The sequence below is a fragment of the Panthera uncia genome (assembly GCF_023721935.1).
Source record: "Panthera uncia isolate 11264 chromosome A1 unlocalized genomic scaffold, Puncia_PCG_1.0 HiC_scaffold_17, whole genome shotgun sequence".
NCBI classification, from domain to species: Eukaryota; Metazoa; Chordata; class Mammalia; order Carnivora; family Felidae; genus Panthera; species Panthera uncia.
The window spans coordinates 78,001,509-78,016,116 of record NW_026057577.1 but is presented as its reverse complement, the minus strand read 5'-3'; the positions used below and the strand labels follow the sequence as shown (position 1 = coordinate 78,016,116).

Genomic DNA, 14,608 nt, shown 5'->3' with positions numbered 1-14,608 from the left:
TTGATTTTTTGATATGTGTGTCTACATGTATATTTAGAATTTCAAATAAATAAAAATGGTAAACTGACACAACACAAGTGAATGGGGGAGCTGCTTTGCAGAATTTAGGAGACAATATTTATGTAAAAAGACAATACATAATGCAAAGCCGATCCTGTCATATAAAATATGCATTAATACTATATTTGATCAGACAGGACAGTCTATTTGATTAGATGTATATTCATCAATCTTGTCCAAGTGGTTTGGTAAGCTGAAACAAAACACATAACCACAACACTGCTTGCATGTTTGGGGAGTCACTAACAACATTTTCGTTACCAAAGACTCTGATGTTTTTAAGGACTTACAGCCAAAGAAAAAAATTGTTTTTCTCAGATGGTAAAGCACTCTGTACTTCAGGCTTTCTTAAAATGGCAAAAACTAGCTTTCAAATCTAAATTATCTACATTATGACTGTATTAGCACCCCTGATTCAAAAGCTGATTAAAAATATTGATGGGGCAAGGAAACGAGATTAAACTGGATTGAAGACTGAAAGACATATGATAAATGGAGTCAAGAACATAGAAAAATTTAAGTGTGGCTTGGATAGGGATCAGAGAAATAATTCTATACCTAGATCAATATGTGGGGTTAAATTGGCTCTTTTAATTAGGAAAAATGAGAGCATATTTTTATGTGAATCATTGCCTGATCGATAAGGACAGATTTGTTTTGGAAGACAGAACCTAAGAAACGGCTAATGCATAAACAGTTTCTAACATGAGAAAGGAAGCTAGTGAGACTGATACATTTTTGTTGGAAGAGGGTGGAACAAGATGATACTTTAGATACAGACTGCCTCTATATCTAACAGTATTTTGCCAACAGATAATTTGAAGCAGAGGATAGATATTATCTGTTTTCTGCTTAAAAGATAACTCTGCTTCTGGAGGGAAAAATACTTATAGAAGATAAATGTAAAGGAAAAAAAGGCTTTTGCTCCAGTCTAAACCAGAATTATGTTAAATTGGATTCTGGAGGTTGTGAAAGAGACACAGAAATCAACATATCCAAGATATGTTTAGAGTTAGTGTCCTAAAGATTTATCATGGATTGGAAAAATATGAAGGAAAATAGAAAAAAATGAATAGTAGGCTTAGGTTTTTCACCTTGAACGATTATAAACAGAGTGCCAGCACTCAATAAGATTGGGAGAATTGGTAATCTTTGATAGTGATCTTGGATAGTGGTCTTTGGCAGGAGTCATAAGTCATGAAGCATGAGGGCCCTGACATAATGAAGTTATAGTAAACTAGATGTCAGTAAAGATATCTTAGTTCTGAGATTTCAGTTCTAATGTCTTTGGGGTGACTTTTTAAAAAATGACTTCTAATTCACTTTTAGCTGAAATTGTTGCTGAGGAGATGTTGTCTCTGAGAGTATACAGAAATTTACCTAAGGCAGTACACAACTCTTCTTCTGGATATGAGGTCCTCTGAATCTTGGGTTGCTACAAACATACCAAAGCATTTACATTCCTAGTTATTTCTCTCAATATCTTGATAAATAACAGATGTACATTGCATTAAAAAACTAACTTTTCATTGATTGAAAACATAGAGAACATAAAAACATAAACTGATTACATGTATGTCATTCTAAAAATATGAAAGCAACTAATTTTTTATACCTACAGGAATAAGGATTTTTAAAAAATACAGTTTTTTCCAGTTCTTAATAATCCTACTTATAAGTAAATTCTTAGATAATTTTAAATGATATATTTAAATGTGATGATGGCTAAATACATCAGTTTAATTTTAGAATAAAAATCATACTTATCCTAACCTGTAGTGTTTTCATGGAGCATTTATAATTATTGCATTTTTCATAGGGACTATACCTGGACCAATAGTTTTTAAAATGACAGCAGATATTTCTTGTATCTTTCGGGAGACTGAATACTGTGGGGATAAAGGAAATTGTTGGATCTATAACAAGATGAAAATGGCCTACCTATTGGTAGGAATATGTAAGTGATACCTGTTAAAGAATTACAGAAAAGTAAAACTGTTTTAAACATGTATGGTTGTTTATAGTAATGTACAATAATAATAAACTACGAACAAATGGATATTTTGATGTTTAAAGAACCCTTATTATATAGAAAATATTTTAGAAACTGAAGTATTAAAGTATTTATATGAATACTTGAGTCACTGCATTAAATACACAATTGTTTTATGTTGTTCCTGAATAAAGGGTGGTAATTAGCAAAATTTCAATTTGGGAAGTAATTTTGTCCATATACATATACAACCAAGTTGCTTGACCTTGTAACCCTTGCTATTTACATAGTAAAAGATTGGACAATTAAAAAAATTTTTTCACATCCCCAGAGAACATCAGGATACTCTCACCCTACTTACATGTGAGTTTCACAGTCTCTTTTGCTTAACGATGTAACAGCCTACCTAGCAAGTATTCAGTATTTATTGAATAAATAAAGATATGAGGAATTGAGATACTATGGTGGTATGAGCTGTGTTATGGTCAGTTTTGAGAAAATCTAGATATGCTTGTATTACTCTAGAAAATATATATCTTCCTTGATTTCAATTTGTTCATCTGTAAAATGAGGATGTTGGACTATATAATGTCTGAAGTCTTAATCTCTACTAACATTCAAAAATTTTATTGTATAGATGTTGGTATGATAAATATTTAAAAGTGTTTATATGTTTTGTGATTTTAATGAGTTCATTAATTCGAAGAAACATAATGATAGACTCTAATATTTAACAGTAACAAATACTTCTGTGATGAACAGTATATAGTGGTGCCTTGTAATTCAAAAGTCAATTATCCAGCAAACTTAGTCTACACTGAACATTGAGTAAAGTAAAATTTAAAAAAACAATTAAAAAGTAAAAAATGATATTTAAGAAGTCAAAATTAATTTCTCAGAGATAATTCAACAAAACTAGGTTTTGTTCTTAAGGAAGTCCTCTTAAGACACTACTGAGCCTTTTAATTTTTATTTTAGATGTATATGTAACATGCTTGTCTATTTTCAAACACAGCACAAAATGGACAAAGCTGGTGAACTGCTTAGAGATCCTGCTAAGGAGCTACTAAAAGGAGATAACAATAATAAAGGACATAGAGAAATACAGTTGGAAAGGGCAAACAGAAGAAACTGAAATAAGAATATGCTTTTGTGGCAGTTTAGTGTAAACTTTTAAAAGTTCTGATCATTAAAAGAAATAATTAATAGACAACCATAGTTTAGAAGGTAAAGTGTAAAAAGGAACCAATGTCCAAAATATATAAAGAACTCCCATATCAAAATAAGCAAAGGATAAATAATGGAAAAAATGGACAAAAGACTTGAAAGAATTCACAAAAATTTAATAGTCAATAAACAATGGAATGGATGTATAAATTGTGCTAAAATCAACAATGGAATGGTATATGGCAATGAAAACAGAAGGTATACAACTATATAAAATATGAATTAATCATACAAACATAATTTTGAAAGAAAGAAATCAAACTGAGTATGCACTCTGTGATTCCACTTACATAATTTTGACCTGCTGTAACTATATTTCAAAAATAAAAGTAACCCATTCTGGTTAGTGACTTTGAGGAAACATGAAGGAAAGCTTCTGGGGTGTTGACAGCTGTTTTGTTCTTGATCCAGATGCTGGTCACACTGTGTTTAGTTTGTGAAAAATGTATCTTTAAAAAAAATTTGAGATGTAATGAAGATGCAGTTAACATATATCTTAGGTTTTTAGTTTGATGGCTTTTGATAAATGAGTGCATCTGTGGAACCAGCACCTCAAAACAAGCTGTAGAAATTTATCCACTGTCCCTTTTCAGTCAATTTCCTTCCTCTAGAGATAAACCTGTTTCAGATTTCTATTACAATATGTTGGCTCTTTCTGTTCTAAAAATTTATGCAAATGGAATGCAGTATATACTCTTTTTTTTTTTTTTTCTGTGTTGCTTAATATTATGCTTTTGGGAGATTCATCCATGTTATTCTATAGCAGTAGTTTGTCCTTTAAAAAAATTTCCAAATACTATTTCATTTTGTGAATATACTATAATCTATCCATTCTCTTGTTAAAATTCATTTGGTTGTTTGCAGTGTTGGGCTATTATAAATGTATGAAAGTTACTGTGTCATTATAAATGACAGACTCATTAATGTTTCTTTATCTTTTGTAACCACTATAATTGATATTGTCAGATAATTGATGTTGTTGCTCTAGAATATTTTTTACTTTAATTTTCAGGGTCTTTTGCATTCTAAGCTCAAGTACTTTTATATAATGCTTGTAATATTTCTGTTTACATATGGAAAATGGTGATTTTTTCAAAAAGAATAAAGCTGCATGAAGTGGCTTAAATAGGTTCCAGTTCCTATTGATATTTAAGTTAGCAGCAATGTATTTTTAAGCTTTAGAGTTAATACATTCTGTGAAAAAAAGACACACTTTTTAAGAAATTTTAAAGCTTTTGTAAACATTAAAAAATCTCCTTTAGTAACTTGATATGTTTATAACATTAATTACATTCTATAATTAGAAAATTGATATTTTAAAGAGATTAAATATACTTACCATTTCTTTGGTAAATAGCATTCTTTCCACAAATATTTTTGCTCTAGATAGATTGACACATCTGATGGTTGTTTTTTTTTTTTTTTTAATTCAGGTTGTATTTGCAAAGTAGTCACTATCTTCTTCACTGCTATTGCATTTTGCCTATGTAAATATTTACCAAAGGATAACAGTGAAATCCTGCATATGCCGGTGAAGAATCCAACAGTAAAAAAAAAAAGAAAAAACTAATTTATAACTGGATCATTAATGTGGAAGAATTATACACTGTCAGTCCATCAATGGAATGTTATACTAATAAAATTTGAAATAATTATAATATAGTTACATGTTTAATAAATGAATGTGACTCATATGATCCCATAGGTTTATTATAGTTTGAGTACAAATATAATAATATAGTCCCTGTGTTTTGGATTTTTGAAATATATTGTAAAATACACATTTAATAAGTAATAAAAAGAATACTTTTAATGAAAAAGATGAAGCAGAAGTGGGAAAATATACATAAGTTAATTCTGTTAGTGACATGTATTAATTATTAGCTTTTGGTTATGTGGGACTACTTAGGATTCATATAGTTGTTCTTCTTATTTAATTCGGGCTGTGGATGTTTATTTCTCAATAATTTTTCAAAATAAAATTAGATTTTTCATTCCAGTTCATATAATAAAAATTTAAATTAATGTCATACTTATTCTCCAAAAGAAGGCAGTTTCAAGCTTCTTAAAAATTAACATTTTATTTATCTTTTATTTCACCATGGAGAGGTTTCTTTTGAAACTATCTCTGGTCAGTTGGCTAATTTGCAATACATAGTTTCATGCTCCTTTAGTTTTAGTAGACACAAAAGTCAAAATGATCATATACATCTTTATTTTTACTTTGACTTCAGTTTTATTGATAAAGACTACCTGATGCCTGAGCTGATTTCCATTTTTGTGTTTTTATATTTAATTGTATGATAATTATAATTATTTCATGTGAAAAATATTCAAATTTAAATGTAGAAAATGTGTCAACCATTTGTGGAATTTTTTTAAGCTTAAATGTGTTTCTCTAGAGAGTTTTTGTTATAAGTATTTCATACATCATTGTACATCCATCGAAATTTATAGCAATTTTCTAAATGTTAGTATAAAAATCAGATTGTTATAAAACAAAAAAACTTCTCTACATTGCTTCTATTGTTCTCTTGGGAGAAGAAATAACGGATAGAATTTCTCCTTTGTTACACACATTAGTCAAGGACCGCTGTGTGTAAATGTATTGCCCTATTCCTTTTTTTTTTTTTTTTCCTTTCTCCAATTTTTTTTTTTTTTTTAATTCCGGTTAATTAACATACAGTGTAATATAAGTTCCGGGTGTAGAATTTAGTGATTCATCACTTACATACAACACCCACTGCTCATCACAAGTGCCTTCCTTAATCCCTATCACCTATTTAAACCATTCCCCACCCCCACCCCCCAAATGATACAGTAACCCTCTGTCTGTTCTCTGTAGTTAAGAGTCTGTTTCTTGGTTTCCCTCTCTTTTTACCCCCTATATAAATTTGTTTTGCTTCTTATGTTCCACATATGAGTGAAATCATTTGGTATATGCCTATCTCTGGCTGAGTTATTTAGCTTAGCATAATTCTCTCTAGCTCCATCCCTGTCCTTGCAAATGGACTATTCACAGTATTGGCTGGCAGAAGGAATTGTGAAGCAGTGAGTATTTATATTCTACTATCTTTTTTACTTAACTCCAACATGCATTTATGAAAACCTACACATTAGTCTTTATATGAAATTCCAGTGGGATTGCAGAACATTTGAGGATCAGAGTGTGAAAACAGGAGTTTCTTCTTTAAAGATTCTGTAAGATCTATTTCTGTGCCCTACATTCAGAAAAGAATAATTACACTTAATGTTTACCTAAGTAGTAGAAATATATCTGTGGTGATCTGTGTTTTCACAACTAAATACCTTCCTATGAAACATTTTCTGTATGTTTTTACAGTGTATAGTATTTTAAATATCAGAATATAACAGGTTTTTCTAGGAAAATTAGTTTAATAATCTTAGGTTACTCATATCCTTTATTAATATTCTTATCTAAAAGATACCTGAAAATATATACAACTAGGAAATAAGGTAAAACAATGACAAATCCATTTTGAAGTTGCTTGTAGTTCATGTGTGTGTATATATATATTATCTGTATATTTATCCTTTTTTCAGAAAATAAAAGTATAATAAAAATTATAATAATTTGGATAGTAGTGTTAATACTTTAAATTTGAAGATAGACTTCTGATACAACAGAACATTGTTTCTGTCACAAACTAGTTTATAATTATGTGGATTGGTAAATAGAGAAATGATGTAAGTATAACCCAGAAATTTCATTGGTTAACACTAAGTACCTTTTGAAACAGTCAAGAAAATCTTTCTTACTATTAAAGAGACGACCTTGGCAATAAATGGAAGTCTTAAAAAAACAGCTAAAAAACTTACAGTAATACCTTCCTTTGGAATCAGTTTTGAATAATTTAATGCTATTGAGAATCATTATGCTTTTCACAATGTTAACATATCTAGTGAAGTTGCAAGTGTAGATGAAGAAGCTGCAAAGTTATTTCAAATATTTTTATTTTTGATGAAATTGGTCTCTATTGGAAATTCATGTTCCCAAGGAACTTTATCTCAACAGAAGGAGGTGAGTCCCAGTGTTTAAACCTACAAAAGATTAACAGTGGTACTGGGTGAAAACCCCGTGTGGATTTAGCTGTGCTAAAATGTATTAAGATTGTGGTGTTTTTTTGTTAGAACTCTGGTTACCAAGTTGCAGTGGTTTACCTCTACAATGTTTTCTCCATAAGCCTTGTTATTTCTGGTGTTTGATTTTTGCCTAAGGGAATGTTTTAAAGGAATGCACACATAATATTATAGCAGAAATGCTTATGTTTTAGAATTGATGAGAGTTTCTGAGCTTCAAATTGCATGTTCTCCAAAATCTTAGAATAATTAATTACCATGAAAATCCTAGTCCCTCAATCTTTAAAAAAATGAATTCTTATTAATATTGGATTGAAGATTTCTTGTTTTAACATGTAGCGTTCAGTGTTCTGTATGTAGTCTAGAAAAGTATCAAGTTTTGATTTATTAATGGCAAATTTCCCTTCTCAACACTGTTTACTCTTATTTTCCCCAAGTTAGTTAAGACATCATTGACATATAGCTCTGTATAAGTTTAAGGTGTACAGCACAATGGCTTGACTTACATATATTGTGAAATTATTACCACAGTAAATTTAATTAATATCCATCATCTCAAATAAATACAAAAAAAGAAAGAAAACCAATTTTTTTTGTTTGTTTCATGATGAGAACTCAATATATCTCTTCTCAACTTTCAAATATACGATAAGCAGTGGTAACTGTAGTCATCATTTTGTACGTTATATCTCCAGTATTTATTTATCTTATAACTGGATTTAGTTATCTTATAACTTGTATTTTTGACCACCTTTGTCAAATTCTTCCCTGCCCCTCAACCCCCCCCTCTATCTTTTAGATTCATATTTAAGTGAGATCATCCAGTATATTTTCTTTCTCTTTCTTACTTATTTCACTTGTCAAAATGCTTTCCAGGTCCATCCATGTTATCACAAATGAAAGGATTTCTTTCCTTTTTTTATGGCTGAATATTATTCTTTGTATATACATATACTACAATTTCCTTTTCATTGATGAACACTTAGGTTGTTTCCACATTTTGACTATTGTAAATAATAATGCTATGAACATAAGAGTGCAGATATCTCTTTGATACAGTATATTTATTTATTTTGGATCTATTTCCAGGAGTGGAACTGTAAATCATATGGTAGTTTGATCTATTTTAATTTTTGAGCAACCTTCATACTGTTTTCCATAGTAGGTGTACCAATTTATAATTCTGCCACCAGTGAAGAAGGGTTTCTTTTCTCCACATCCTCACTAGCATTTGTTACCTATTGTCATTTGATGATAGCCATTCTAACAAGCCTGAAGTTATATCTCACTGTGGTTTTGATTTGCATTTTGCTGATGGTTAATGATGTTAGCATGCTTTCATGTACCTGTTTGCTATCTGTATATCTTCTTGAAAAAGTGTCTATTCAGATACTCTGCCCATTTTTTAATTGAATTGTTTGGTTATTGAACAAGGGTATGGAGAGTATATTTATATTTTGAATATAAACCCCTTATCAGTTATATAATTTGCAAATATTGTTCCATATACTATATGGTAAGTTATCCTTTTCTTCTGTTGATCATTTCTTTTGCTGTGAAGAAGGTTTTTAGTCTGATGTAGTCCCACTTATTTATTTCTGATCTTCTTCCTTATGCTGTAGGTTACATATCCAATAAAATCATTGCCAAGATCCATCTCAAAGAGCTTTTTTCCTATGTTTTCTTCTCAGAGTTTTATGGTTTCTGGATTTACATTTAAGTCTTTAGCCCATTCTATGTTAATTTTTGCAAGTGGAATGAAAGAAGTAAGTGCCTAGTTTCACTGTTTTACATGGTGTGAATATTCTCAGCACCATTTATTGAAGATTCTTTTCTCCATTGAGTATTCTTGAAACCTTTGGAAAAATATTGACCATATATACATAGGTTTATTTCTGAGAGCTTGATTATATTCCATTTGTCTATGTATTTGTATTTATAGCAGGACCATACTGTATGGATTGTTTTCCTGACTTTGGTGTTCATCTTCATGACCATTATTTTGACTTTTTATGAAGTAAATCACCCATCTCCATTTCAGATTCATTTCTAGTATTTTTTTTACTTTTACTTTCAGTAAATTTTTAATTTCAGTAACATTTAATTTCAGTTAATATACAGTGTTATATTAGTTTTAAGTATACAGTAGTAATTCAACAGTTCCATATATTACTCAGTACTCATCAAGGTAAGTGTACTCTTAACCCCATTCACCTATCTCACCCATCCCCCAACCCTCTGGTAATGGTTACCTCTCCTCTGGTAAACACCTGTTTCTTTTTTATAGTTAAAAGTCTGGGTTTTTTTGTTTTGTTTTGTTTTTTTTCCCCTTTATTCATCTATTTTGTTTCTTAAATTTCACATATGAGTGAAATCATATGGTATTGTCTTTCTTTGACTGACTTCTTTTGCTTAGCATTATACCCTCTAGGTCCATCCATGCTGTCATGAATGACAAGATTTCATTCCTTTTTATAAATAAGCAATATTCCATTGTATAGATATATATACCTCATTTTATTTATCCATTCAGCAGTTGAAGGATATTAGGGCTCTTTCCATAATTTGGCTATTGTTGATAATGTTCGTATAAACATTGGGGTGCATGTGTCCCTTTGAATCAGTATTTTTGTACTCTTTGGGTAAATACCCATAGTACAATTACTGGATCATAGGGTAGTTCTTTTTCTAATTTTTTGAGAAAGTCTTTAGTGTTTTCTACAGTGGTTGCACCAGTTTGCATTCTCACCAACAGTGCAAGAAGGTTTCTTTTCCTCCATATCTTTGCCAATACCTGTTGTTTCTTGAGCTTTTGTTTTAGCAAATCTGACAGGTGTGGGGTGATATCTGATTGTTGTTTTGATTTGTATTTTCCTAATGATGAGTAATGTTGAGCATCTTTTCATGTGTCTGTTAGCCATTTGGATGTCTTCTTTGGAGAAATGTCTGTTCATGTCTTCCATTCATTTTAAAATAATATTATCTGTGTGATTTTTTGTTTATTTTGTTTTGTTTTGTTTTTGGTGTTGAGTTCTTTATATATTTTGGATACTAACCCATTATTGGGTATGCCATTTGAAAATTTCTTCTCCCATTCAGTAGGTTGTCTTTTAGTTTTGTTGATTGTTTCCTTTGCTATGTAGAAGCTTTTTATTTTCATGTAGTCCCAGTAGTTTATTTTGGTTTTGCTTCCCTTCCTCAGGAGACATATCTAGAAAAATGTTACTACAGTTGATATCAGAGACATTACTGCCTGTACTCTCTTCTTGGATTTTTATGGCTTCAGGTCTCATATTTAGTTTCTTAATCCATTTTCAGGTGTGTGTGTGTGTGTGTGTGTGTGTGTATGATGTAAGAAGGTGGTCCCATTTCCTTCTTTTGCATGTAGCTGTCCTGTTTCCCAATATGATTTGTTGGAGACACTACATTTTTCCCATTGCATATTCTTGCCTCCTTGATTGAAGATTAATTAACCATGTAATTGTGAATTTATTTCTGCACTTTTTTTTTGTTTTATTGAGCAATGTGTCTATTTTTGTGATAGTACCACACATTTTGATCACTACAGTTTTGTAATATAACTTGAAGTCTGGAATTTTGACACTTCCAGTCTTGTTTTTCTTTTTCAAGATTCCTTTGGCTATTTGGGGTCTTTTGTGGTTTCATACAAATTTTAGGATTGTTTGTTCTATCTCTCTGAAAAATGTCATTGGAATTTTGATAGGGATTGCATTGAATATGTATGTATATTGCTTCAGATAGTGGGGGAATTTTAACTATATTAATTCTTCCAATAATAAGCATGGTATATATTTCCATCTAGTTATATTGTCTTGCCTAGGTCTAGGGCAATATTGAATATATTAATACAAATAAATACTAAAACTTCTAAAATTCAATAAGCAAAACACAAACCTCTAAAAAAAAGGACGGGCATTTATAGAGGAGGAGAAACAACTGCCCAATTATTATATGAAAAAAATGTGACTAAGGACTTAATTAGTAATCATGAGAACACAAATTGAAATACATCATAAAGATACCATTTCATACTCATTAGAATTGGAAAAATTTAAAAATTACAAAATCTCTTGTTGCAGATTTGGCAGAACAGAGCTCTTTTAGACTGCCGGTGGAAGTGTAAAATGTTACAGGCATGTGGATAGCCATTTAGTTTATTTTGAAAATATGTACCCAGTAACCAGAAATTCCATTTCTGGGAATATATATTTTAAAAATTCTTACATATCTTCAAAAAGATACATGTTCAAACATGTTTACAGATGCATTGGTTTGTATTAAGAAATAAGGAAAATAATACAAATATTAATAAGGTAATGCATAAATACATTGTGCTATATTTTTGTAATGGAAATCATACTACTATGAAAATGAATGAAACTTAGTTGTTGCTATCAAAATGAATAAATCCGAACAAAAAAATTTGACAAAAATGCCAAATTGGAGAATGTATATATAATATATATTACATATATGTTTATAATATACAATATCATTTATGGGCATATACATCTGTAGCAGAATTATAGAGAAATTTAAGAATGACAAAACATCAATTGTAGTAGCAGAGTTAACATGCTGTATTTCTTACATCTACTGGGGGAGAAATAAACTTTCTCCCCAAATTTGAAAAGAAAAAAACAAAACAAAACACTCCCTTGCTTGAGTCTGGTTGGACAAATTTCAGGTCCATGCCACGCCTGGAACAATAACAGTTGCAAAGGCAATAATAACCAAAATTGACTTAAATATGAGCTCCTAAATTAATTGTTTCCAAGGGAATATAATTGCTATAATTATGTGATTTAATCAGGTCCTAGTCATAGAGTTGAAGGTTAGATCAGCTTCCCCTAGGTCTCATGAGCAGTTTGGGAGGGATATATATCATGAAGAGAATATAATTTTTTTAAGAAGAAATTTATAGGAGTTAAAATGTTATAGTGACCAAGAGTATAGTAGTAACAGTGGAATTATGAATAAAATGTGAATGTTGAAGGATGAGAGGTGAGGGAGTGGGAAAGGGAGCAGAAAGAGAGAGAGAGAGAGAAAGAGAGAGAGAGTTGGGGTGGATGGAGGTTCAGAAAGGGAGATTAAGCTTGGTGCCCTAGTAGTTGGCTTGTATGTTTTTATATAGAGTGTTACCATTTATTAATAAGTGAAGCATAGGAGGAATAGAAGATTTAGAAGAGGAGATGAGTTGTTTTAGACATACTGAGTTTGAAGTACCAATGAGGGAGCCTAGTGCTATTTGACAGTTGAAAATAAAGATCTAATGCTGAGGAGTGAGATCTCAATTGTAGTCATAATTGGGGGTTGTCAGTATAGCAATAATTATTTAATCCATGGAAAAAAATAAATTTTCCCAATATAGGAGAAGAGTCTACTGTGAACTGAGGAATTCTGAAGAATATAACACATAAGAAATGGCTAGAGGAAGAGACTAAGAAGGAAAAACAAGAAGAAAACCAGGGCTGAAATCAGTACAATAAAGGCAAGGTAGGAGTATATGAAGACAATGGGGGTGGTCAAAATTGCCAAATGTTGCTGAGAGGTCAAGGGAAGTAAGCAATGAAAATGTTTACTGGATTTAACAACAGAGTTTGTTGGAAACTAGAATGAGAGAAATTTCAGAAGAATTGTAGGAAGAGAAGCCAAATGGCAATAAATTAAGAAATGTGTTGGAAAAGAGCAATTGGACACATTATATGTAAGCAAGATCTTCTATAAGTATAGCTGTGAACAGAACATAGGATCTGGTAGTTGGCTGTGGTGCTAAGGTTTGTTAAGGGTGGTAGATGAAGTCATTGTTGCTCTAAGTGTTGTGATGGATGGCTTATCGAAGATTGATAAGAAGCAGCAAACAGGAAGAGATTATGGTCTAAGAACAAGAATATAATTAATAGAAAGATATTACTAAGAAAGGGATAGGATGGGTTCCAAAACACAGGAAGAAGGATTAGCTGTAGTAAAGAGAAAGGACTTCTTCCCTTGCAACAGAGGGCACCAAGGAAAGGATTGGTGAAACTGCAGGTAATTTTGTAGGTTTTGTGGCTAGAACTTGAACCCTTGCAATCTTCTGAATGTGTCTCCTTTCCTTTAAATCATTTCTTCATGACCTAACCTTTGCAACCTATGTTCTGTTGTATAAACAGCGTGATACCTCTCTAACTAGTCTCTTGGTTGTTTCTTCTTCCAATCTGCTCTCCTTCCTGTTGTGAAAGGAATCTTTTTATAATGCCAATATGATCATCTTATGCAATGAGTTGTAATTTTTTTTATCTCCCTTACTCTTTTCTAGATAACCAGCCTTTGAAAGGAGGTATTGCATTGTTCATTACCCTGTTCTCACTCATTCTTATGTGATGAATGTTAAAAATATATATATTAGATGAATAAATGGCTGGTGACTTTATCTTTAATGCCTTTGGCACCGAAGCGTTTGTTTTTTGTTGAGATTATCAGATGACAGATTGCTAAATAAAAGTATAAAATCTTCTATGGGACTTTGAGATTTCACAATTAAGATCTTAAGGACTTCTTTTCAAAGCCACTTTCTAACTTGCTCAAGCTTCCCTCACTTGCTGTTTAAAAGCCTACTTCAGCAAAGTTTGCTCAATTGTAGGTTGAATGGTGTCCCTACAAAAGATATGTTCAAGTCCTAATCTCCAGTGCCTGTGAATGTGACCTTCTTGGGAAATAAGAACTTTTTAATTTTTTTTTAAATTTTATTTGTTTTAAGTAATCTCTACACCCAACGTGGGGCTCCAAGTTACAACCTTCAGATCGAGAGTCATGTGTTCTTCTGACTGAGCTGCCAGGCACCCTGGGAAATAGGATCTTTTAAGATGGAATCAAGTTTAAGATGAAGTTGTACTGGATTAGGGTAGGTCCTAATTCAATGACTAGCATCTTTCTAAGTAGAGGGAGATTTGGACTCAGAACACATACATCAGGCAGAGATTGGAGTGATGTATCCAAAAACCAAGAATACCAAGAGGATAGGAAGACGTCTTTGCTACCGCCTTCAGAGGGAGCATAGCCCTGCTGACACCTTGATTTTGGACTTCTAGCCTCTAGAACTCTAAGAAAATCAAATTATGTTGTTTTAAGCTGCCTGTTTTGTGGTACTTTATTATGCTAGCTCTAGGAATCTAATACACCTTATATGTGTATATACTTTTTTTCTCAATTAGATTTATTTGTAGA

General features: G+C 31.3%; 1 protein-coding gene across 1 annotated transcript in view; it reads left to right on the top strand.

The window, feature by feature from the left end:
* SLCO6A1 (solute carrier organic anion transporter family member 6A1) overlaps positions 1-4,974 on the top strand; it is a 45,269-nt gene extending 40,295 nt beyond the window's left edge. The window contains exons 6-7 of the mRNA XM_049647687.1: positions 1,880-2,017; positions 4,714-4,974. Coding sequence (XP_049503644.1) covers positions 1,880-2,017; positions 4,714-4,850 — 275 coding nt within the window. The 3' untranslated portion in view covers positions 4,851-4,974. The remainder of the gene's footprint in view (positions 1-1,879; positions 2,018-4,713) is intronic.
* Positions 4,975-14,608: the final 9,634 nt, after the last annotated feature.